Below are 27,232 nucleotides of genomic sequence, written 5' to 3'. Positions count from 1 at the left end.
CAAGTTTAGAATTAACTAAACTATGTTCTAGTGATTACAAGTTTAAACCTTCGAATAAGATAGCTTTATATGTATGAATCGAATGATGTTATGAACATCATTACTACCTCTAGTTTTCTGGATAAAACTACTGGAAATGAGAAAAATGGATCTAGCTTCAAAAGATCCTTGGATGGCTTGAAAGTTCTTGAAGCAGAATCATGACATGAAAACAGTTCAAGTAAGATTTTCACTCGAAATAAGATTGTTATAGTTGTAGAAATTGAATCAAAGTTTGAATATGAATATTACCTTGAATTAGAAAGATAACCTACTGTAAATAACAAAGGTTCCTTGATCTTAGATGATTACTTGGAATGGATTAGAAAGCTTGGAAGTAGACTTGCAAACTTGGAAGTATTCTTGATTTTTTGAAACTATACTTATGGAATTTATGAAGAACACTTAGAACTTGAAGATGGAACTTGAGAGAGATCAATTAGATGAAGAAAATTGAAGAATGAAAGTGTTTGTAGGTGTTTTTGGTCGTTGGTATATGGATTAGATATAAAGGATATGTAATTTTGTTTTCATGTAAATAAGTCATGAATGATGACTAATATTTTTGTAATTTTATGAGATATTTTATGCTAGTTGCCAAATGATGGTTCCCACATGTGTTAAGTGACTCAAATGGGCTGCTAAGAGCTGATCATTGGAGTGTATATACTAATAGTACATACATCTAAAAGCTGTGTATTGTACGAGTACGATTACGGGTGCATACGAGTAGAATTGTTGATGAAACTTGATAATGCTAAAAACGAACATATATTTCATAGCATTATTCCTCAAGAAAGACAAGCTTTTAGTTGAAATTGTTCTATTTACAAGTGATATTCGTTTAAATAATAAAAGGTGAAGACAAAAGACAGATTCGACGAATTGAAGACGCAAACGACCAAAAAGCTCAAAAGTACAAAAGATAATCAAAGAGGTTCCAATTATTGACAAGAAACGTCTCGAAATTACAAGAGTACAAGATTCAAAACGCAAAGTACAAAATATAAAATTGTACGCAAGGACGTTCGAAAATCCGGAACCGGGACATGAGTCAACTCTCAACGCTCGACGCAACGGACTAAAAATTACAAGTCAACTATGCACATAAATATAATATAATATTTAAATAATTCTTATAATTATTTATATATTATAATAAATAATAAAAACCGTCGGCAAGAAAGACTCCAAAGGGACTGAGCTGTAATTTCATTCTCCGCGACTCGCGGAGTTTGAAGGCAAAAATGCCGCGAGTCGCGGAGCCCCAAAAGTCAAAAATCCCTATAAAAGCAACCGAATTCTGATCGCAAATCATCATCTTTTTCTTCTTCTTCTCATACGTAAAATATATATATATATATATATTTATAATTTATATTTTAATTTTAATTATAATTCTAATAATAAGGGTATGTTAGCAAATGTTGTAAGGGTGTAAGTCGAAATTCTGTCCGTGTAACGCTACGCTAATTTTAATCATTGTAAGTTATGTTCAACCTTTTTACATTAATGTCTCGTAGCTAAGTTATTATTATGCTTATTTAATCCGAAGTAATCATGATGTTGGGCTAATTACTAAAATTGGGTAATTGGGCTTTGTACCATAATTGGGGTTTGGACAAAAGAACGACACTTGTGGAAATTAGACTATGGGCTATTAATGGGCTTTATATTTGTTTAACTAAATGATAGTTTGTTAATGTTAATATAAAGATTTACAATTGGGCGTCCCTATAAATTACCATATACACTCAATCGGACACGATGGGCGGGGTATTTATATGTACGAATAATCGTTCATTTAACCGGACACGGGAATGGATTAATAGCCACTAGAATAATTAAAACAGGGGTGAAATTATGTACAAAGGACACTTGGTATAATTGATAACAAAATATTAAAACCTTGGGTTACACTCAGTCGACAACCTGGTGTAATTATTAAACAAAGTATTAAAATCTTGTTACAGTTTAAATCCCCAATTAGTTGGAATATTTAACTTCGGGTATAAGAATAATTTGACGAGGACACTCGCACTTTATATTTATGACTGATGGACTGTTATGGACAAAAACCAGACGGACATATTAAATAATCCAGGACAAAGGACAATTAACCCATGGGCATAAAACTAAAATCAACACGTCAAACATCATGATTACGGAAGTTTAAATAAGCATAATTCTTTTATTTCATATTTAATTTCCTTTATTTTATATTTAATTGCACTTCTAATTATCGCACTTTTATTTATTGTTATTTAATTTCACTTTTAATTATCGTCCTTTTTAATTATCGCAAGTTTATTTTATCGCACTTTTATTATTCGCAATTTCATTATCGTTATTTACTTTACGCTTAAAATTAAGTCTTGTATTTATTTATTATTTTACATTTGGTTTTAACTGCGACTAAAGTTTTAAAATAGACAAACCGGTCATTAAACGGTAAAAACCCCCCTTTATAATAATAATATTACTTATATATATATTTGTATTTTTATAAAAGTAAACTAATATAGCGTTGAGCTTTGTTTAAAAAAAGATTCCCTGTAGAACGAACCGGACTTACTAAAAACTACACTACTGTACGATTAGGTACACTGCCTATAAGTGTTGTAGCAAGGTTTAAGTATATCCATTCTATAAATAAATAAATATCTTGTGTAAAATTGTATCGTATTTAATAGTATTTCCTGAAAAAATTTAATAGTATTTTATACCCCTCCGCTACCACATCAAAACTGAACGAGGATGTAATTGTAAGCATTTTTGTTAAGTAAAATTACTTTGATATGTGTCTTGAAGTCTTTCAAAAGTGTAAGAATACATATCAAAACACAACATGTATATACATTCTAATGGAGTCGTTAAGTCTTCGTTAGTCGTTACATGTAAGTGTTGTTTTGAAACCTTTGAGTTAACGATCTCAATTAATGTTGTTAACCCAATATTTATTATATCAAATGAGATGTTAAATTATTATGTTATCATGATATTATGATGTATGAATATCTCTTAATATGATATATACATTAAAATATCGTTACAACGATAATCGTTACATATAAGTCTCGTTTCGTAATTCTTGAGTTAGTAGTCTTGTTTTTACATATGTAGTTCATTGTTAACACACTTAATGATATATTTAAATATCATTTTATCATGTTAAATATAGTTTATCAATATCTTAATATGATACATATGTATTTAGTAGACGTTATCATAACGATAATCGTTATATATATCATTTCGAGTTTCTTAACTTAGTAATCTCATTTCTTATGTATATCACACATTGTTAATATACTTAGTGAGATACTTAGTCACCATATTCTCATTTCAACCATATATATATGTCTATATATACCACAACATGTAGTTTTTACAAATTTGTAACTTTCGTGAATCGCCGGTCAACTTGGGTGATCAATTGTCTATATGAAACTTATTTCATTTAATCAAGTCTTAACAAGTTTGATTGCTTAACACGTTGGAAACATTTAGTCATGTAAATATCAATCTCAATTAATATATATAAACACGTAAAAGTTCGGGTCACTACAGATATTACATCAATCGACCGAAGGTAACTCTCAGTCGGTCGGTTCACTCAAATGGTTCAACCCTCAGTCGGTCGACTGTCGACTGACAGTCAGCCGACTGTGTTCATCTTCATCGGAAACTGAACAAAGGCTACGGACTTCACGATGAAATCCTCAAATCTCGATCTAGAGCTCGTTTTAAACACCAAAATCGACCACAACTTGTTAACTACTTGTTATAGACTCAAAACCCACAACAATTTGACCATAACAACACTTAAATCACTTGTTTTGACAAAAATTTAATCTTTTTACAAAACTCACACAAAACCATGAATTTAACACCGAATTGAACACAAAAACACATGTTACTTACCTTGATAGACTCAGTAAACGATAGCATACACGATTCTAACACCAATTTGAGCTCAAGATTAATGTTTAAGGATTAGGGTTTGGTAGATGGGAGGGATGAAGGTACGGTGTTTGGTGAAGATTCTAGAGGGATGGAGAAATTGGTAACAAAATGCAGCTCACTACACTTATTTGAGGTTAAAATCCCATACCCCATCACACACGGGTATTTACCAGTTATCTGATATCTTTCATACCTCGCTGAGAGGCCCTAACGGAGTCCAAATTAAAAAAACGAACTTGTTCTGTGACCCTTGTCACAAACTGGTCTCAACTAAACAACCAAATAATTATAAACAAACAATTATTATAATATCATACAAACAAGCCCAAGGTCAAAAGGGTCATTTCAGCTAGGCCCAAAACGCGGGTGTTATAGATATAAAGTGTGATGACAATGATCCGGGATACATACATTGCTTATTAATGAATCAGATTGACCGTCCGAAAAACTTTACAATCAATGGACGCGAAATATGCGAGGAGCCAGAAGAGCTATGGTTTCGAGTTACCCGAGATCATGTCATTAGGTGTGGTAGACGTGAGTTTTACTTGATTATCGAAATGCGGTTTGGTCCGGTTACATATTTTGTAGATTGGATAGGTCAAGAGAGGTCTGATTTTGACCACTCGGTTTCATCTCTTATTTTTAGTAAATGACATAGTGGTCCCCGTCACCTTTCAGAGTTTCACGACGCCTTTTTTAATGATGAGTTGAAAGGAACTGACAAGGATAAGGTCATAGTCTCCATTGCATTGATAATTAACTTATGCTTCCTTGGAAAGCAGTTGCGGGATGGTGTAAATGATGATATGCTGCTTTTAATAGAGGACTTTGATTTGATGAACAAGTATCCGTGGGGTTCTTTCTTATGGACCAAACTTTACAATAGTTTGCGTCACGTGTTAGTACCTTATAAAGAGAGGGTAGCAGATAAAACCAGGAAGGGGGTGATGACATACCATTTGAGCGGCTTCACTTGGGCGTTTAAGGTATTCATCCGTACTTATACCCTGTTAAGCAATTAACATGTCTCATGTTTAATCAAATTTGACTTTTGTTTGAAGATGTGGATATGGGAGGCATACAAACAGCGAATAGAAGCATACACTTTCAAGCCAGAAAGTAATGGCATACCTCGTGGAATCCACTGGAAACGGAAGAAGAAAGTCATGGGTTGGAATGAGTACGTTGAGTTGATGCAACTCCCAGTGAGTATAATTATACCAAAAAGTGTATGTATATGTATGTGTATGTATATGTGTTTATGTATATGTATATCAGTGCTTGAATGTGTATCTATATGTATATGTATATGTATATGTATATGACAGGATGATATCCCTACCGAAGAACGGCCTCTTAATCGTTTGAGGCCCACCAAGACAGAGGCTAAGTGTGAGTGGTGGGTTGCTAGTGTCAACTATTTCAAGAACCCCGATGCTAAAGTCCCGGTGAAGAAAGCTGATGATCCGAAGAAATTTGATGATGAGACGAAGAAGGAGTTGATGGATATGATCCAGAATTTGACAAAGAGATTAGATGATTAGGAAAAGAAACATGCCAAGGAGATTAAGGTGATGAGTGATCGGGTTGAGTCTGGCATCCATGTTACACGTGAGACACTAAAGATAGTGCAGAGTTTACATGTTTCCAAGGTTGGAGAATTCGGATCTCGGAAAGATCTCGTTTGGACTTTTTTAGGTAGATCTCGGCATCTCGGAATAATCTCGAAGAGATCTCGGAAGTTGACTTACGTTGACTTTATAGTTTTTTTAATAAAACTATACATAAAAACATAAATATATGAATATTTATATACGTTTTTATGAGATTTTACAAAAATATCCGAGAAATGAGCGAGAAAATCTTAGAAATTACGAATTTTACAAGCAAATCTTACAAATTAGCAAGAAAATCCGAGAAATCGTGGCTTTGACTAAGTTTGACCTCGTTGACCGAGAAATCTCGGGAGATGAACATCTCATCTCGGTGCCTTCTAAAAACGAGATCTCGGGGGAGATCTCGGGAGATTTACAACACTACATGTTTCTAGAGGCATCCATGTAAACTGTATTTTAAAACTCCATTCCATGATACAAAAGCTTCAACAACAACAACAAGTACAGGTAATTTGTTATTATATAATTCATTTATTGTGCAAGTTGATAATTTTCCCAAATTATAAACTGGACAGTGTGTTGTGGAGTAGTCGACCTTACAAATGGTCGACTATCACATTATTTGCCTATAGTCGACCATTAATTAGGTCGAATATAGTAAAGTTTTACTATAGTCGACCTTAATCAAGGTCGATTATATTGAATGTTTATGTTACATTTGTTCTGTGTTCTCTGTGATAGGATGATGGTGGTTTCATTGGTGGATATGTGTCAGATGTAGAAGTTCAAACAACCAAGAACGATATGTTTGATAATGTGAAGGTTGCTTCACCGGTTTATATCAGGAAAAGCAAAAGGGACAGTCGGGTTTCAAGGGCAAGGATGTCTCCTTACGTTACACCATTACAGATGATCAAAAAGGCTGGTAAAAGAAAGCCTGACATACCAGAGAAAGAAATCCCGATAAAACAACAGAAGACGGGGAGACTGAGGGCTTCGGTAGTTTCTGATACTGTTATTCTAGAAATCGTTGACGATTTGATCCATGGATCTGGACTTATCTATCTCGGCCCTTCCACATTATATGGTGATGAAAGGAATCTAAAAGGCCCTAAGACACCGGAAGAGATGATGACTCCACATTATGAGTGCATTTCTGTATTTGTTCGGGGCATATCCGACGGATTTATATTCATCACTGACGAGTTTTGGGAGCGGATCTACAACAAATTTGAAGGCGGTTACTTAGATAACTTTGTAAGTGTTTAATAAACTTATTATTAATATCGTAAATTTAACTTCGAAAACATGAGATTGACTACGTGTTTGTTAATTGCAGAATATTAATGGTTGGGGATCTATGTTGTTGTGGTGGAGCTACCGTTTAGATCAAATTTATTTTCAGTCGCTAAAGGACCGTCAAAGATGTGCGATCATGCCGGTCGACATGATTAAGTGAATGGGAATTTTTAAAACGGGTGTAACACTTGACCCGAATTACACCATTCCCGATATTACTTGTTATGCAGACGGTTCGAGACTCCCTTTCCCACAATGGTCGAAGTGTCAGAAGGTTAGTATACTTTATACATATACATATACAGTTTTCATATACATAGACATATACATTCAGATTATAGTTATTTGTATACCTTTAAATTGTAGGTCCTATTCCCAACATGTTTGGAAGATGCGGATCACTGGGTGCTTATTGTGCTTGATCTTAAGGACTTCACCGTCGTCATTTATTGACTCGACTTACAATTTGAGTGATGATTAGGTTCTTTTTTTTAAGTTTTAAATGTGTTTGGCTGTCATGGATGATAGGTATGTGTGTTTGTATGTTTTCTGTTTCGTGTGTTTAAGTCTTTGTGGTTTAATAATAAGTTAGGTATGTAATCTGATATATCTTATCCAATAAAAGAGTGATTTTATGCTTAGTCGACCTACATGTTGGTCGACTACAATGCAAATACGGTCGATCTCGTGGTCGACCGTGTTTTTGAAGTAGTCGACCATCTTTTACAAAGAATGTTGGTCGACCACATTGAAATTTGTGGTGGTCGACCAGGTCAAGGGGTAGTCGACCCAAAAGGTGGTCGACCTAATGGTGTAAATAGACAATTTTTTTTCCCAAAAAGTGTATTTTGGAATAAAACTTTATAAAAAAATGTATTTGGGCGAATTTCCCTTATATCTATAGTAATTGAGTTCTAGAATCATAAGTATGGTATATTAAATACGTTTAACTTAATAAAATTTTACTCTTGCAATTTAATAGACTGGTAAAAAAGGTTAAAAATTATTATGGTAAAAAACTAAAAAAATAAAAATAAACACCATATTAAATAATAATGTCATAAATAAATTATAAATAATTAATTATCAATAAATATATAAACCTTTCATCTTCTAGGTAACCTAAGTTATTTTTTTTATCCTATAAATATGTCATATCCATTCCATTTTTCCATATCAATCATACAAAAAAGTACACCATATTACTAATGTTGTATTCTCAATTTTTTTTTAAATGGAAAGAAGAAAAAATGATATATAGAATATTATAGTAAATATAGTGTATATATATATATATATATATATATATATATATATATATATATATATATATATATATATATATATATATGTGTGTGTGTGTGTGTGTGTTCGAATACAATATATATATATATATATATATATATATATATATATATATATATATATATATATATATATATATATATAATATGTGTATATATATATATAATATGTGTATATATATATAATATGTATATATATACATATTATATATATATACACATATTATATATATATATATATATATATATATATATATATATATATATATATATATATATATATATATATATGTTTGTTTGTTTTTGTAGGTATCGAAGAAACATCAATTTCAAAATATTGTAAACCGCGGACAAAGCATGAAGAAACGTGGTAGACTCAATGTTGGATCGATTCGTCCGAAGCTTCTAATTTTGATGTTAATATTATTATATTATGATTATTATATTGTATATTTGTATAACTTATCTGATTAATAATTAAGATTATGATTATTATTATGATTATAATTCATAAATATAATTATGAATATGATTACGATTATTATTTTTATTATTATTACATTTTAGTTATAATTTATATAACTATGATTATTATAGGTGTAACGTTTCTTATACATGTAAATATATCGATATTGTTTATTTAATTAATTTATATAAATAATTATGAATATATATAATTATGAATATGATTACGATTATGATTAATAGTAATAATTATTATTTTTATTATTATTACATTTTAGTAATAATTTATATAAGTATGATTATTATAGGTGTAATATTTTTTATTCATGTAAATATATAAATCATATTTACTTAATATATATATATATATATATATATATATATATATATATATATATATATATATGTATATATATATGCAACGATATCTATCAATGTAAATATGAAAAATGAAAAGTGTGAAACTTTTGTTATTATTTAAATTGTAGCTTAATTTTAAATTTATGACAAAATTATAATAAGGAAAATGAAAAGATTGAAACTAATCATATAATTTATGACATATAAATTTTACTTTTTATGAATGAATGTTTATAATTAAATTTAAATTAAGAAAAATAAAAAGATAACAATTATTAAAAAGTTTATAACTTTTATTACTCTTGGTGGTGTTACATAACTTTATTAGCTAATAAACAATTGTTAATTTCATATCAATTTTTATTCAATGTTATGAACCTCCGGTATTATTCTATTCACAAGTTTTATATTGTGTGGTGTAGTAATACGTAACGATTCATATTTATATTTAGAAGGTTTTAATATACTCCAATTATAATGTAATTAATTATTGTCACATATGAAGTCATAAAGAGAGACCTCTAAAATTTTAATGGTAAATTGTACATGTAATATATATTTTAATATTATGAATCGTACTACAATATGTATGTTTTATATTGTATTTTGGCATCATTTGTTAACGACAAAATTGCACGGGGGGTCCCTGTGGTATGTTCGAAATTACAACCGGAGTCCAAAAGAATTTTTTTGACATGGGAGGTCACCGTGGTATGCACTTGTTTCATGGAGAGTCCAATTCGTTAACGACGTTAAATTTTTCCGTTAAACTTCATCATGTGCAGTGCACATAAGGTTATTTTCGGTATTTACTCTCCCCCTTTCCCTTTTGTCTACATCTGCACTCTTGAAACTCCATCACACCTGCACACATTTTAAACCTTGACCAAAATTAACACCGTCGACCTTATTTAAAACCTAAATCACACCTTTTAATATCCATTTCAATTCATCAATCTACTCCGTATCATTCAATACCCAATTCTAGATTCAGTTTAAATACACATATCCAATTTTGATTTCACCTTTTATTATTATCATTTGAACTTAAATCAAATCCAAAAATCAAAATTCGAAACCTCCACACCCAATTTTACCATTGTTCCTCTTTTCCCCACCACCAATTAAATATACAGAACCTTAACAATATAAATCAGTTTCAAATTTGAAGACATGGGTATTGAATTTAAGGTACAAAGCCATTTGTGAGGTTTACCAATTAACACCAAATTACGCAGCGCTTTAACTCCTTTATCTGAGGTCGGTTTACTAGGGTTCCGGCGAGTGGTGGCGGTTGAGCCAAGACGGAGCCACAGTTGGTAGAACTCTGATGACAACGATTTCGATTTCACTGATGCTTACCTCAATTATTTTTTCATCACCTTCATCTCATTTATAACAACTTATTTCAGTTGTTAATTCGAACCATTAACTACTTCATCTTACACCTCAAAACCCACTTCTTACTTTTCTTAATTTCAGCCAGATGCATCCAACTTTTACTCACGACTTTCACCACCACTGTCACTGCAAAAGCACCACCCTGTTGCAAAATCCCCAAACCACCACCACCGCTGCAACAAACTCCAACCATTACAACAAGTGCCGATGACGGTTATTAGTGGTTTTTAAAAAATTAAGTTTCTGAGAAATGAGAAGAAGATTAAAGGGAAAAGAAGCATTTGTTGTGTTTTGAGAAATGAGAAGAAAAATTGAAGGGAAAAGAAATCTGGAAGTAATGAAATCTGGAAATGGGGGTTGATTACAAGGATATATTGATGTTGGTAAACAAGATGCAGTTTGTAGTTTATACAGAGTAATTCTTTAAGAACTATGTGCAACTCTTATAGCGAGAGGTACAAGTTGATTTAAAAGGAAAATCTGATGTGGGGTAAAATGATTTAAAAAGACGAGTTTACCCTCGTGTGCAAGTCATGTGCAGCAATCAACCGTTAGATTTACACGAAAGTTAGGCAATTGGACTCCCCATGAAACAAGCGCATACCACAGTGATCCCCCAAGTCGAAAAAAAAAATTTGGACTCCAGTTGCAATTTCGAACATACCACAGGGACCCCCCGTGTAATTTTGTCTTTGTTAACTCATTTGACCACCTTTAGTAAACTTTTGTTTACATATAACCCGAATGTGCATATTTTTATAGTGGCAAACAAAACATATGCATGAAATCCTACTTGACCACTTGCATAATGGGACCAACATCAACTTTCACTTCAAGGTTAATATGTTTTTAACCAACTCCCGCCATAACTCAAACCATTTGGAACACGAATTTCAAAATAGTGAAATTTGAGACAAATCGTGCAGTGCCTTCTTGTTTGTTAAATGATCAAATCGTCTTTAACCTTCAATAAAGTTCTTTAATTTCAGGGCATTTAGTTAGTACTTCGTTCGTCCCATATTAATAGTTCAGAGATAAAAAAACATACAATATTGTACTTTCTGTTTACTTTCCAGTTTTACCCGTACATTTTCTCTCTCTTAATCCTATCCACATACATTAAAGACATAATATAACTTAAGCTTTTTATTTTTTTCTATTTATGAAAGTGAACTATTAATTTAGAACGGAGGGAGTATTTATGAACTTATAGCTACAAAAACAAAACCAACTGAATTATAATTCCCCAAATCTAACCAATCAAGAAGAACAACGCCTAAAATATTATGTGGCCTTTTTTGATATCCTTGCCCTAACTATTACAGAACTGTTGTCCAACTAGTACAGCTACAAATTTATGATACACTATATATGTAACATATAACGAAAAATACAATTTAAATAATAATACACACCTAGTTTATTCAACTGTCTTAAATTATGAGCAAAAAGAAAAATTATATATCTAGTTCATAACTTATAGGAACAGGAAAGGGATAGGATTTGGCAAAATTTGTGACAAAAATAGATTTATGAATGGTTATAGTAAAGGATGATAAACATGAAGGTATTACAAAGATCTTATGTTTCAACAAACATTTCAAGTTTTCCTTTTTTTTTAATCGCCTCATAGATATATTTAACCTCTATATCGACATTAGAATAGACAGATGACCAGGATTAGTGTTCCAATGCACTTCGAAGAGAGACGTTAGGTGCATTGGAGTGGCCTCTTGAAATCTGATCATAGTTTAGATACAATACGATTACAGTTATATCATCGTGGAAGTGACGTCGGACCCGCTTATCAATCTTGCGTAAATCAGAATATCTCATTTCTCGTTTCTTTGCTGCTTCGTGTAATGCAGCTTTCACTAGTCTCTTCGCTATTCCCTGAAACAACCACCAGAATGTTTTTTTATCATGCAACCGGGTTGTGTACCTCAAGCACAACTAGTTATGTAGCCGAGGCGCACACATAATAAACACACAGATCATGAACCTTTAGGCAATGTTTCAGAACTCGAAATTAATCGGCGAATACTCAGTTTTGCAACTCGGGGAATACTCGGTCAAAACTCGGGATTACTCAGAAAATCGGTCAAAACTCGGTCAAGATTGGTCAAATTCAAACTTATCAACATCCGAGTACTCCCCGTGTTTCCATATACTCCCCAAGTCAATGTTATAAGATAGCATTTTAGGCATCACACATAATGAATATTAATTTATAAATTCGCCCAACACAATCATACACAAGGTTGTAAAACTCGCGACTTGGAGAGAACTTGGCAGGAGGTTTTTGAGTTCTCGGCGACTCGGGGAGAACCCCGGGGGAGAACTCGGATGTTGACTTCGTTGACTTTTTAGTTTTTTAATATATTTTATGTATATTTCAGTTTATAATAATGATATATTAACTTATAGACCCCGTATATTTATATTTTTAACTCTTTTTTCCTTAACTTTTTCTTCCTTAACTCAAATTCCGGCCACTAACTTCCAATTTCAGCCATCAGATTTCATTTTCCAGCTCCCAAGAATATGAAAAAGGTGAGAAACAAAAAATGGAAATTTTAGAGGTTTGACTGGCGTTGACCAAGGTTGACCAAGTTTTGACCGAGTTTGTGGACGATTTCTAGTTTTCTCCATTCTGCCGCTTTCTCCCCGAGTACTCGGCCGAGTCGGCCGAGTTTTGCAACCATGATTCACGCCGAGTCGGCGTGTATGAGAGTATGAATGTATGTGTGTATGTAGGCATATAAGACGCGATATGACACGAACAAGATATTCGGCATATGCCATTACGTTTATACTCAACACAGAAGCACGGCATCAGAGATGACGGTTTTCATTTTAATGGAATTGAAAGCATTAAAATATCTAAACATGGAAATATTATAAAGGCAGAAGAATTCTTACAGCGCGTGGATTATTGTGAACGATTTCCACCGCCTCTTCATTACTCATGTGTTCCCATAAACCGTCAGAAGCAAATATAAGAAAAGAATCACTTGGGTGGATATCATGCGTAAGGATTGCCGGCGTGGCCGATAAAATAGGCATAACCGTGCCCTCAGGAAGTCGGAATTTTTGTGCAATTTGGTCAGTATTGTACTCCGAATGTTTCATATAAACATCCCCAATCGATCTCGAAATCTGCACCACATAACATTATCATTCAAGTTTACTATAAGAGTCCGTGTTGAGCAAATAAATGTAGACAATGGTTCAAAAGCTGAAGTTTATACTAATCAGGAACGGTGCAACATATTTACCAAAACCTTAGGTTAAACCCATAAGAAACACCTAATAAAATACTAATTAGGTAATTAAGAGACCTAATGTAAATCTTTATTCATACCCTGCTATAACTTGTATGGGCATTAAGGGCATCATAGTCAAACTTTTCATATAATACTTACCACAGTAACGTATATCTTTATGGGTACCGTATCAATAGTCACATAACATGGCAAGGTCTAGGTACTATGTACTCAATGTTTACTAGCAACAACTTTTACCATTAAATATTTTGCTATTTATTTATAATAATCCATTGACTTACACAACTTCATTTTGTGGGTCCCACCTTCATCTCTTCATGTATACATGGCCATATATAAGAGTCTTCCCACGAAACATTAAGCAAGTTTAATTTACATCCAATATATGAGTAATCCCGTACCAGATGACACAAAATTAATCCATCTAATTCAGACAACACAATTTAAAAATAATAATAATAATAATACAAAGTAAGGGTACACAATCACATACACATTAGTTTACATTTTATCAAGCACTCATTCGCCAATGCACTTAAAGTACTAAATTTTCCACACACTCAGCCTTTTTTTAAAGAACATTGAATACATCACAAAATAGCTATTAATATAAAAGATACAAAAGAAATTTAATTCCAGAGAAAAACCTGAATAATGCCTTTGACCCTCCAAACTCCATGTTTCAACGCGACGATTTGCGGATCATGCGGATGTAAACTTTTTAACTCGTGCCGAACCTCCTCAAGATTCGCATTATGTTCCGACGACAATTGTATTGCCGCCATACCTCCCGTGTTACCAACTTTTTTACCGAGCACAACACGCGAATCACCAAGATTAGCAATAAAAAGTGTCTGCTGATAAATCACCCCAACCAAACAACATGATCCAACAGTTGCAACGCTTGGCTGTTCGTTAAAAACCTCGGATACAAGAGACGTGAACCCGTTCTCGGTTTCAAGAAACGCGGTTCTTATTGTCTCTGGGGTCACGACACCGTAATCCGCAGCTGACGCTACTGCATAAACACCTATCGTTAGAATGATGAAATAAATACTTTGTTATTCTTTTTTTAGAAAAGGATACTCTTCTACTTTTTATTCTCAAACCCAAGTGGTTGGGGCTCTGAGTTCCTTGCAAGAGGTCTTAGGTTCGAATCCTGTCTAGGACGAATATATTGTGGTGGTCAGGGAAGGGTTGAAAACAGTCAAGGAGTAATCATGTTGGGCTGCATACATTAGAGTATGGGGGTCGAATTACTCGCCCTCCCGGGTAGCCCAAACAGGGAAAACCTTCTACCTAAAACCCAAACCGGTAATTTAGGTAGTATATTCTTGCTAACAGGTCAAATATAACATTGGCTAAAACAGAAACAGATTAAAAGGTCAAAATCGTCTAACATTCAAATTTCCAATGTCCTAAATTGTTCTGCTTAAAAGGAATTCATGTTCTTTAGTAAATTAAGTTTCATCGTTATCATGTTTAATGCACAAACTTAATATATACTAAAAATTCAAAAAAAAGTGGACAAATGTATTGGAGGGTCAGCCCATCATGTTTGACCTGTTAGATATAAGCCCCACGCCTACTACTAACAATATAAACGTAGAATATAGATGGACAAAGAAAGGCAAAAGGATGTTTTTTTTTCCAGTCTGATCGAACTAAAAAAACTTTTTAAATCTCAATTATAACCCTACTACTAACAATATAAACGTTGAATAGAAAAAAGGAAATTAGGTAATCATCTCTATACTTCAATGGAAATTATTTATGTTCATAAATATCTTACAAATCGAATAATGATATTACATTTAATATATTGTGAAGCAAAATCAAATATCACTCTTAATAACTAGGTAAACTAAGATTCAAATCTTACCCAAAAGGAAAGTAAGTTAATTTGATAATTCCTGCTTAATAAGACTGAGTTACATCAAAAAGTGTACGTCATAACATCAATCTACGTACCACATCATAATTTCAAACCATATGGAACCGGTGTATAATTTAGGATAGAAAATTAGTTCACTTTTGGTTTCAATCAATCAACAAGAGCTCCTAGGACACAAAACTTGAGTAATTTGAAAGCTACGTCTAAGGTATTACCAAACGCAGAACGTCCATTATTACATCGTAATTAAATAAAGTAACCTAAAACAATTTGATGAATTATTCGCATTTAGTAACTCTTAAATATGGCTTCCACAATGATCAGTAACCAGTTTAATCATCATCATCATACTAACTGCAACAATCTCGATTATCAAATCATAAGGTAAAACTGCAAAAATTCTCCCTTCTTTTATCTCTTATTTCCTTAAGTGGCCAGAATGTAAAACAAGTTATAATAATTAATGAGTGATTATTACCACGTTCAATGACAGGGTCATCTAAACACTATCTACTACATTTCTTATATTGTGATTATTCGATCGCTTCCAAATTGCATATCTGAACACCCCATTAATCACAAGTTATGAAATTTGTTAATTGTAATTTAAACAATCCAAATGATGATCATGTATGCTAGACTCCTAGCAAACACAATTATCACAATATTTATTGCATTACAGAGCAACAAACCTTGAAAGTTTCTAAACAAGTTATCGCAAACGTAACGGGCAACAGCAGGTCCTCCATGGCCATCATAGACCCCAACAAATGTACCAAACGAACCGGACTCAATTTGACACTGGTCTTCAAGAATTTGGTTCGCCTGAACCACGGCCATCGAATAGTCGCCGCCAGCGTATTTTCCGATATCTCGATACCACAACAAACCATCTTTCTCAAAATCATCACCACCACCATCACCATTATAACCACCACCACCATTAACACCAACAGAAGCACCTGTTTCGCTACTGTCACCCTTAATAAAAGGCTTCCAACAAACAGATAACAGATTCATAAAACCTTCTGACATCCCACATTTCTTGCACAAAATACCCCTAAATTAAAACAACCCCCAAAATACCTCTTTACCCTAATTAACAAACCAACAAAACAAAATCCTTGAAGTTATTAAAAATCCAAAATTTTTACTCTAAATCTTGAGAGGCAAGGTATATTAGAAACACCCAAATAAGAAACTTGTAAAAATCGGTGATACCCAAATCGAAAGATGAGATTTTTTTTTTTAATCTCTAGGTTAAAAAAAAAAAAAAAAAAAAAAACTAATTTATTCAAATCTAATTAAAAAGGAGAGAATCTTGATATTGATACTTGTTTAAATCTGGGAAATAAAATAAAAAATGGGTTGTTTTGTTTGGGGATTGTAATTGTGAATCATTGATTTAAATTGAAATTAAGAAAAAAAGGATTTTACTATTTATAATGTGAGGTTAAGGTGGAACCCTAAGGGGAAAGGGGGTGTTGGGTGGTGAAGGAACAACAAAGAAATAATGAATGAATGTATGTATGTATGCATTTTGTTTTGCTGATGAATTAATTGACTTGATTTTCAATTTCAATTTCAATTTCAATTTCACTTTGTATTGCAGTAATTTAATAATTTATATTAAAATCAATCAATAAATTAATATTAATAATTTGAAGAAAGAAGAGGAAAGGGAGAAATAGAGAATTAAAAGGAAGGTTTTTGTTTTGTTGGTTGATGTTTGTTTCTTGTTACTTTCACTTTCAATCATTTCCTTCCTTTCCCCGATCTCCTCCTGTTTACGCGTTTTTTTACGCACGACCATTAATTAATTCTCTTTTCTTTTTTATCTTCGCACGTGCACCCGCTCATTATCTATTTTCTCAAGCTTGAAGGGCTCTCTTTGTAAATTTACAAAAAAACATGGCTACTTATTCTATTATAATTTATTTACATTTACATATTAACTAACAGACAAACGTTATGAATAGTATCAGGGGCATATTCGACTTTTCACATTTTAAAAAAAAAAATTAACTAAATTTTATTTTACCAACAAAGGCCTTCACACTTTTTTAAAAAATTCAAATCGACCCCCAAACAGGGGTCAGGGGGTAAAGTGTCAAAGACAAAACTTATGAATAGTATCAGGGGCATTTTCGACTTTTCACCCTTTTTAAAAAAAAAAATTTAACTAAATTTCATTTTACCAACAAAGGCCCCCACACTTTTTTAAAAAATTCAAATCGACCCCCAAACAGGGGGTAAAGTATCAAATAACCATTTTCATAAAAAAAATCTTAAATAAACTCCACCCAAATATTCAACGGGTCATATCTTCTCGCTCGCAACGAGTTAAATTTTTCCGACACCATCGATAAACTCGAAACAATTTTAGGAACACAATGTCACTAGCTATACGCAAAACGAACGATTTTTTTTTTTTTTTTTTTTGAAAAGCCAATGAAAATTTTATTAATTAGAAACATGAACAAGAGGCATATAGGTAATGCCTACATACAGTACAACAAGAACAGTGGATTGTGACTAACTTAATAACTAGAAACTAACTACTTTGAACTAACCATGATCGCCAAACGTATTAGGATTAAGAAGCCATTGAGACCAAACTAAACGATGCTTTTTCGAGCGATTTGAAATCCAATCAAAGGCTTTAACTTGGATTTCGTTTAGGATCATGGGAGCGTTGCCTTTTTTTCTTTTGAAAATGACGTTGTTTCTATTTTTCCATAGTATATAGCCAGTAATCCACTCTATCGCTTGCCACAAAACCGATTTAGTGTTCGAACCGGATGAAGAGAAACCCGAGAATCTGGAATTCACGTCTATACTTGCCCTAATATTTGAGTTCCACCAGCGAGAAACGCGTGTCCAAACGTCCAAGGCAACCGAACAACGAATTAGGACGTGTTCAATGGTTTCAATTTCATTACCACATATAGGACAAAGAACCGAATTGAGATCAACTCCTCGTTTATCGAGTTCCACGAGAACCGGTAGTTTGTTCATTTTCGCACGCTAAACGAAGATACCGATTTTTTTGTGGGATAAGTCTATTGCGATCAGTAGCTTTTAAACTTTGAGCTTGTGGTAGAATCTTTTGATTTAGAAGAGAACTAAGGATAGATGTATGGAATTTGCCACTACGACAGAGATTCGATTTCCATTCATCACGTGTATCATCACAATACTTGAAACCTTGAATTGTATCTAGTAACCCAAGAAATTCAGAATTAGTCCTACCAGTAGGTGGTCTGGACCAATTCCAGCAAGCTTTCCAATCATTGCAATCAGCTACACGAATTAGTCGATCCATAATCAGAGTGTCAGGTTCTTGTTCGAGTCGAAAAAGTCTAGGAAATTTGACCGAGAATGGTTGGTTTCCTAACCATAAATCTTTCCAAAATCTCGTACTATTGCCTTTGTTAACTGTCTTCATGAAAGAACTTTGAGAATGGAATATCTAACTTATCTATATCAATGCCTGCTTTGTGGATACCCATCCAAGTTGTGTGCCTGTTACGAATAGCAATTGAAACGTGAGAACCCAACTCCCCATCCCGCCCATATAAACTTTGTATAACTTTAACCCAAATGGTGTTTGTTTCATTATGAAAACGCCACCACCACTTTCCAAGTAAGGAGAGATTTTTTGCTTTGAGTGATCCGATATTCAAACCCCCACCCTCATAAGGTAATAAAATATTTTCCCATTTAACCCAAGATATTTTAGAGTTGTTTTCAATCCCGCCCCAAAAAAAATTTCTTCTCATACCTTCGAGTAAGTTGAGGACGCCTGAAGGAGCACGGATGAAATGTCCCGTTCATATTGATTATAAACGTTCCATATTAATTGATTTCGTCGCGAGGTTTTGACCTCTATATGAGACGTTTTTCAAAGACTGCATTCATTTTTAAAACAACCATAACCTTTATTTTATCGAAAAAGGTTTAAAAAGCATTACGTAGATTATCAAATAATGATAATCTAAAATATACCGTTTACACACGACCATTACATAATGGTTTACAATAAGAATATATTACATCAAAAATAAGTTTCTTGAATGCAGTTTTTACATAATATCATACAAGCATGGACTCCAAATCTTGTCCTTATTTTAGTATGCAACAGCAGAAGCTCTTAATAATCACCTGAGAATAAACATGCTTAAAACGTCAACAAAAATGTTGGTGAGTTATAGGTTTAACCTATATATTATCAAATCATAATAATAGACCACAAGATTTCATATTTCAATATACATCCCATACATTGTAACGACCCGGATTTTTTCGATCATTTTATACCTATGAGATTAATATTTACATAAATTAAACCTTACCAACATGATAAGCAATCTAAATTGTTGAGACTTATGTTTTTGAAAAGAGTTTTACACAACGTTTGACCGTCCAATTTGGCCGATGATATCACGAACTATATAACATACGATAATTATACGTTTGTGTATATATATGTATTTTTATATATTTAACATGATCTAAGAATGTTTTAACATCTCATTGTGTACTAATAACAATGAGTTATAAGTATATTTTGAGACTACTAACTTAAGTTTTCAAAACGATAACTATATGTGACGTTCTTCGACTTAAATACTTAAAACTTATAATGCTTATACATGTATCGTATAGATATGTATTTTATTACTTTTAAAGGATTTATATACATAAAACAATATAAGTATATTTACAAAAGATAGCTATATTTGAATCCTCGTTCCGTTTTCTCAAGATTTTTATACGTATATCTAGGGTATATGTACCCGTATCATACCCAGCTTCTATACGTATTTACTATTAGTATATACACATCACAATTACTTTATTAGCAGCCATGAGTTAGCCAATTTTGGATCTTGGCATGCATGATTAATCAATTTGGCATATTACAAGACTTTTGCACAATATTACAAATTTATACATCTTTTCACCACCATTTATACTCCATTCCATTTTCATTTTTACTACACATTTTCTCTAACCAAAAACACACTCTTAGGAACCTTAAGTGTTCTTCAACAATTCAGCAAGTTACCATGAAGATCTAGCTTCAAAAACAAGCCTTAATCTTCATAAGAAAAACCTTCCAAGAACACTTCAATAATCCTTCCAAGTAAACAAGTTTACTTCCAACCTTTTGATCCAACTCCACCACTCTTTTGATTCTAGGATTTTTCTCATCTCTTACAGTAACTTTGTCCAAGTAACTTGAGGTAGTAACCTTATTCATAACCTTATTCAATTCATATTCATATAGCTATCTTATTTTGTGGTATACAATTTTAACAACAAGAACATAGTTTGAATGATTTCAAACTTGTTCGCAAACTAAATAGATCCTTCTAACTTGACTTTTAAAACACTTCAAGACCTGTAATATATCATAATGATATGCTAACTTAACAAGATATAACTTGGTTTTACAAAGAACACCTTAAAAACTGAATCTACGTCGTCGGAGTGCAACCGGGGGCTGTTTTGGGTTGGATAATTAAAAACCATCTTAAGCTTTGAATTGGAAGTTCATATTCTGGAAAAATGATATTTCTTATGAATATGTTAACACATAAAAATTTCATGGTTTAACTCAAAGTGTAAGTATTTTTAGAAAAATGATCATTAAATGTTGTTTTTATGATGGAAAATGATCACTTTCATAAGTTTCACCAAAGTTTGACCTATAACCTGTGATTTCGAATACAACATAAGGTATTTTCAGTTCATATTCTTAAAATTTGACTCGATCCAAGGAAGTGGCAAGTTGAACCAACAAAAACGGAGTTGTAATGAAGAAACTACGACTAAAACAAGATCGGGTATGCGAAGCTAGTTTAGCTACGAAAATATTTGGAGAAAAATTAAATTAATCATATATTTCTAATTAATATGATATTTCATATATATTTACTTATGATTTGATTTTATATATTTCAGGGCCACCCGTAAACAACACGAGAAGATTAATCATAAGACCTCATGATTGTACGCAACACGTCATTTGACAACACGGTACTTTATGTACGCAACACGTCATTTGACAACATGGTACCATGGGTCAAGATTAATTCTGATCAATACGAATACGATGGGGTCTTTATTTATTTTATTGAGCAACTAATTGTGGACCACTAACATCGGACTGCTAACTACGGACTAAGAAAATATTAAAAGTATATATATATATATATATATATATATATATATATATATATATATATATATATATATATATATATAACGATTACTTAAAAATAAAATATGTTGATATATTATATATATGGTTAGGTTCGTGATATCTATCGGAGACCAAGTCGTGATAAATACCTTTAAGGCAAAAGTGAGTATATAGTCCCACTTTTAAACTCTAAATATTTCGGGATGAGAATACATGCATTTTATGATTTACGTTATGGACACAAGTGATTAAAATTATATATTCTACGTTGAGTTGTACCACTGGCATATCTCCCTGTAACTTGGTAACTACTATTTACATGCGGTATTGTAAACGCGAATCCTGTTGATAGATCTATCGGGCCTGACAACCCCAACCGGACTTGACGACCAGTATTCAACGGTTGCACAGTACTTCGTTTCGGTGACTACACTTGGTACGGTGTAGTAAGATTTCATAATAAAGGGAATATGCGACGTTGATTAAATGTTAAGTATGGTTATCAAGTGCTCAACAACTTAGAATATTTTTATTAAAACGTTTATATATGAAATCTTGTGGTCTATATTCATAACGCTGCCGGCATTAAACCTATATCTCACCAACTTTATGTTGACGTTTTAAGCATGTTTATTCTCAGGTGATAACTAAAAGCTTCCGCTGCAACATGTTGAATTTAAGCAAGATCTTGAGTATGCATATTTGTGTCAAAAATAAAACTGCATATCGGAGGATTTGTAATGTAAAATATGTTGGAAGTCGTATTGTTATTATCACATGTAAAGTTTGTAAGTCTAAGATTATCGATAAACGATAATCATTATTAAGCTGTTTAAACCTTGTATTTGTAATAAAAGCTATGGTTTGTATTGTAAAAACGAATGCAGTTTTTGAAAAATGTCGCATATAGAGGTCAATACCTCGCGTTGAAATCATATGTTATTGTAATCGTCCTTATGGTTAAGGTCGGGTTATGACATACATAGATATAAAATTCATTCATATGGTGAACACCTGGTAACCGACATTAACAAGATGCATATAAGAATATCCCCTATCATTCCGGAAAATCCTTCGGACATGATATAAACGAATTCGAAGTACTAAAGTATCTGGTACTTTGGATGGGGTTCGTTAGGCCCAATAGATCTATCTTTAGGATTCGCGTCAATTAGTAGATCGGTTTACTAATTCTTAGGCTACCAAGCAAAAGGGGCATATTCGGCTTCGATCATTCACCCATATAATGTAGTTTCATTTACTTGTGTCTATTTCGTAAAACATTTATAAAACTGCATGTATTCTCATCCCAAAATATTAGATTTTAAAAGTGGGACTATAACTCACTTTCACAGATTTTTACTTCGTCGGGAAGTAAGACTTGGCCACTGGTCGATTCACGAACCTATAACAAATATGTACATATATCAAAGTATGTTCAAAATATATTTACAACATTTTTAATACGTTTTACTGTTTTAAATTTATTAAGTCAGTTGTCCTCGTTAGTAACCTACAACTAGTTTTCCACAGTTAGATGTACAGAAATAAATCGATATATATTATCTTGAATCAATCCACGACCCAGTGTAGACACGTCTCATGCTAGATCACAACTCAAAGTATATATATTTTTGGAATCAACCTCAACCCTGTATAGCTAACTCCAACATTACTGCATATAGAGTGTCTATGGTTGTTCCAAATAATATATATACATGGGTCGATATGATATGTCAAAACATTTGAATACGTGTCTATGGTATCCCAAGATTACATAATATATTAGAATACATGTATAATACAATATAAGTTAGCTAGGATATGATTTGTATAGAATTGTATATTTCCCGTAGCTACAACAATCAAAAAACTATCCAATCTTGTTTTACCCATAACTTCTTCGTTTTAAATCCGATTTGAGTGAATCAAATTGCTATGGTTTCATATTGAACTCTATTTTATGAATCTAAACATAAAAAGTATAGATTTATAGTCTGAAATATAAGTTACAAGTCGTTTTTGTAAAGGTAGTCATTCCAGTCGAAAGAACGATGTCTAGATGACCATTTTGGAAAACATACTTCCACTTTGAATTTAACCATGATTTTTGGATATAGTTTCATGTTCATAAGAAAAATCATTTTCCCAGAAGAGTAACTTTTAAATCAAAGTTTATCATAATTTTTAATTAACTAACCCAAAACAGCTCGCGGTGTTACTACGACGGCGTATATCGGTTTTACGGTGTTTTTCATATTTTCCGGTTTTAAATCATTAAGTTAGCATATCATATAGATATAGAACATGTGTTTAGTTGATTTTAAAAGTCAAGTTAGAAGGATTAACTTTTGTTTGCGAACAAGCTTAGAATTAACTAAACCATGTTCTAGTGATTACATGTTCAAATATTCGAATAAGATAGTTTTATATGTATGAATCGAATGATGTTATGAACATCATTACTACCTCAAGTTTAGTAGGTAAACCTACTGGAAGTGACAAGAAATGATCTAGCTTCAAAGGATCTTGGATGGCTTGAAAGTTCTTGAAGTAGAATCATGACACGAAAACAAGTTCAAGTAAGATTATCACTCGAATTAAGATAGTTATAGTTATAGGAATTGAATCAAAGTTTGTATATGAGTATTATCTTGATTTAGAATGATATCTTACTGTAAACAAAAAGGATTTCTTGAGGTTAGATGATCACTTTATAAGATTGGAAGTGAGCTAGTAAACTTGGAAGTATTCTTGATTTTATGAAACTAGACTTGTAGAATTTATGAAGAACACTTAGAACTTGAAGATGGAACTTGAGAGAGATCAATTAGATGAAGAAAATTGAAGAATGAAAGTATTTTTAGGTGTTTTTGGTCGTTGATATATGGATTAGATATAAAGGATATGTAATTTTGTTTTCATGTAAATAAGTCATGAATGATTACTAATATTTTTGTAATTTTATGAGATATTTCATGCTAGTTGCCAAATGATGATTCCCACATGTGTTAGGTGACTCACATAGGCTACTAAGAGCTGATCATTGGAGTATATATATACCAATAGTACATACATTTAGAAGCTGTGTATTGTACGAGTACGAATACGGGTGCATACGAGTAGAATTGTTGATGAAACTGAACGAGGATGTAATTGTAAGCATTTTTATTAAATAGAAGTACTTTGATAAGTGTCTTGAAGTCTTTAAAAAGTGTGTAAATACATATTAAAACACTACATGTATATACATTTTAACTGAGTTGTTAAGTCATCGTTAGTCGTTACATGTAAGTGTTGTTTTGAAACCTTTAGGTTAACGATCTTGTTAAATGTTGTTAACCCATTGTTTATTATATCAAATGAGATGTTAAATTATTACATTATCATGATATCATGATGTATTAATATATATTAATATGATATATATACATTAAATGTCGTTACAACGATAATCGTTATATATATGTCTCGTTTCGAAATCATTAAGTTAGTAGTCTTGTTTTTACATTTGTAGTTCATTTTTAATATACTTAATGATATGTTTACTTATCATTTATCATGATTAAACATAGTGTATCAATATCTTAATATGATTCATATGTATTTAGTAAGACGTTGTTATAACGATAATCGTTATATATATCGTTTCGAGTTTCTTAATTCAATAAACTCAATTTTATGTATATAACTCATTGTTAAAATACCTAATGAGATACTCTTATCATAATATCATGTTAACTATTTATATAATCATATATATGTTATCATATAGTTTTTACAAGTTTTAACGTTCGTGAATCACCGATCAACTTGGGTGGTCAATTGTCTATATGAAACCTATTTCAATTAATCAAGTCTTAACAAGTTTAATTGCTTAACATGTTGGAAATACTTAATCATGTAAATAACAATTTCATTTAATATATATAAACATGGAAAAGTTCGGGTCACTACAACGGAATAGGGAAAAAGCATACAAAGGAAGGCTACTCAAAACCGATTTGATAAGGGTACACAAAACGGACACTTTTTAAAAAACGCTAAATATTTGGGGTACTTTTCATACACGTTGATTTTACGTTAAATTTTTAAAAGTCGACAATTCCATAGCGAAACGCGGAGATGCACATATATTGCTAATTTAAAATAACATTTAAATCTCTCACGGTTTATACCTTTTAGTTCGACTCAAGTTGTGCTTCAATGACATCATCGTTAGCCACTGTGATGACCCGAAAAATTTCGACTTATTTAAACCAATTCTCTATACGATTTATTATTTTGACACGTTAAACAAAGTCTGTTAGATTGAGTCTCAAAATTTTAGAACTGTTTCATATATTCAATTACCTTTGACTACTCTCGACGATTCATGAATAATTATATGTATGTATGTATGTATGTATGTATATATACATATATATATATATATATATATATATATATATATATATATATATATATATATATATATTAAGATGTACAAGTAAAAAAATGACTTTCCTACAGTAAAAACGACTTTGCTACAGTGAAACACTATTTGCTACAGTGAAACCGACTTTGCTACAGTAAAACACTATTTGCTACAGTGAAAACGACTTTGCTACAGTAAAACACTATTTGCTACAGTAACACTATTTGCTACAGTGAACACTATTTGATGTCGGCGAACTAGCAAACAAAAGCGGCTCGGGCGGCCATGCGATCGCATGGCAAAAATACTGAAAACTCATGCGATCGCATGAGCTACAGGAAATGAAAAAGTACTATAAATACGCCTGTTTGCTCGACGGATTCTTCACATTTTTTTTCTTCTTCTATAATCTGTATTTATATTTATAATTATAATTTTAATTATAATTTAAGTTTAATAATAATAAGGTATATACGAGGGTGTTTTTAGTTCGGGTTTCAAACCGTTTTAAACTAAGAAAATATTGGGTATTAATCGGGGTATTGTTCTTGAATCCAAGGCCAACCATACAGTCGTCTACCATCATTACGTCTACACAATTTGCCTACAATATTGAGTCTCAATATTGAACTGTGAGTTTATAGTATCCCTTTTTAAATACTTTAAATATTTTTGGGCTGAGAATACATGCACTTTATTTTAAATGCAATGGACACAAGTACATACTAAATTCTACACTGAGTTTGAACCAAAAATCCCTTAGCTTTGGTAACTAGTAACTGCCAGTTATAAAAACTGGTGGGCGCGAGTAGTAGTATATGGATCCATAGGGTTTGACATCCCCGTCCGAGCTAGAGCGCTAGCCTTTTAACGGACGTATGTTATTTGAGTTTATGACACGTTGGTTTGCGTGTATTAAAACGAATGGGGTAATTATCATTATAACGTTAAAGTTTAGTTACCAGGGTGC

General features: G+C 32.2%; 2 protein-coding genes across 2 annotated transcripts; both read right to left on the bottom strand.

The window, feature by feature from the left end:
- Positions 1-11,972: 11,972 nt before the first annotated feature.
- LOC139877540 (probable protein phosphatase 2C 42) lies at positions 11,973-17,305 on the bottom strand. The gene is made up of 4 exons (XM_071864975.1): positions 16,327-17,305; positions 14,388-14,758; positions 13,376-13,612; positions 11,973-12,346 (listed from the first exon to the last, which is right to left on the bottom strand). The coding sequence occupies exons 1-4, from the start codon at positions 16,667-16,669 to the stop codon at positions 12,134-12,136; spliced, it is 1,164 nt and encodes a 387-aa protein (XP_071721076.1). The 5' UTR covers positions 16,670-17,305; the 3' UTR covers positions 11,973-12,133.
- An 897-nt stretch (positions 17,306-18,202) lies between these two features.
- LOC139876220 (uncharacterized) lies at positions 18,203-18,652 on the bottom strand. Its single transcript, XM_071863507.1, has one exon. The coding sequence runs from the start codon at positions 18,650-18,652 to the stop codon at positions 18,203-18,205; it is 450 nt and encodes a 149-aa protein (XP_071719608.1).
- Positions 18,653-27,232: the final 8,580 nt, after the last annotated feature.

Source organism: Rutidosis leptorrhynchoides, chromosome 11, assembly GCF_046630445.1.
Source record: "Rutidosis leptorrhynchoides isolate AG116_Rl617_1_P2 chromosome 11, CSIRO_AGI_Rlap_v1, whole genome shotgun sequence".
Classification (NCBI taxonomy): domain Eukaryota; kingdom Viridiplantae; phylum Streptophyta; class Magnoliopsida; order Asterales; family Asteraceae; genus Rutidosis; species Rutidosis leptorrhynchoides.
Note: the sequence above shows the minus strand (reverse complement) of the source record. Positions and strands in the feature narration are given on the sequence as shown.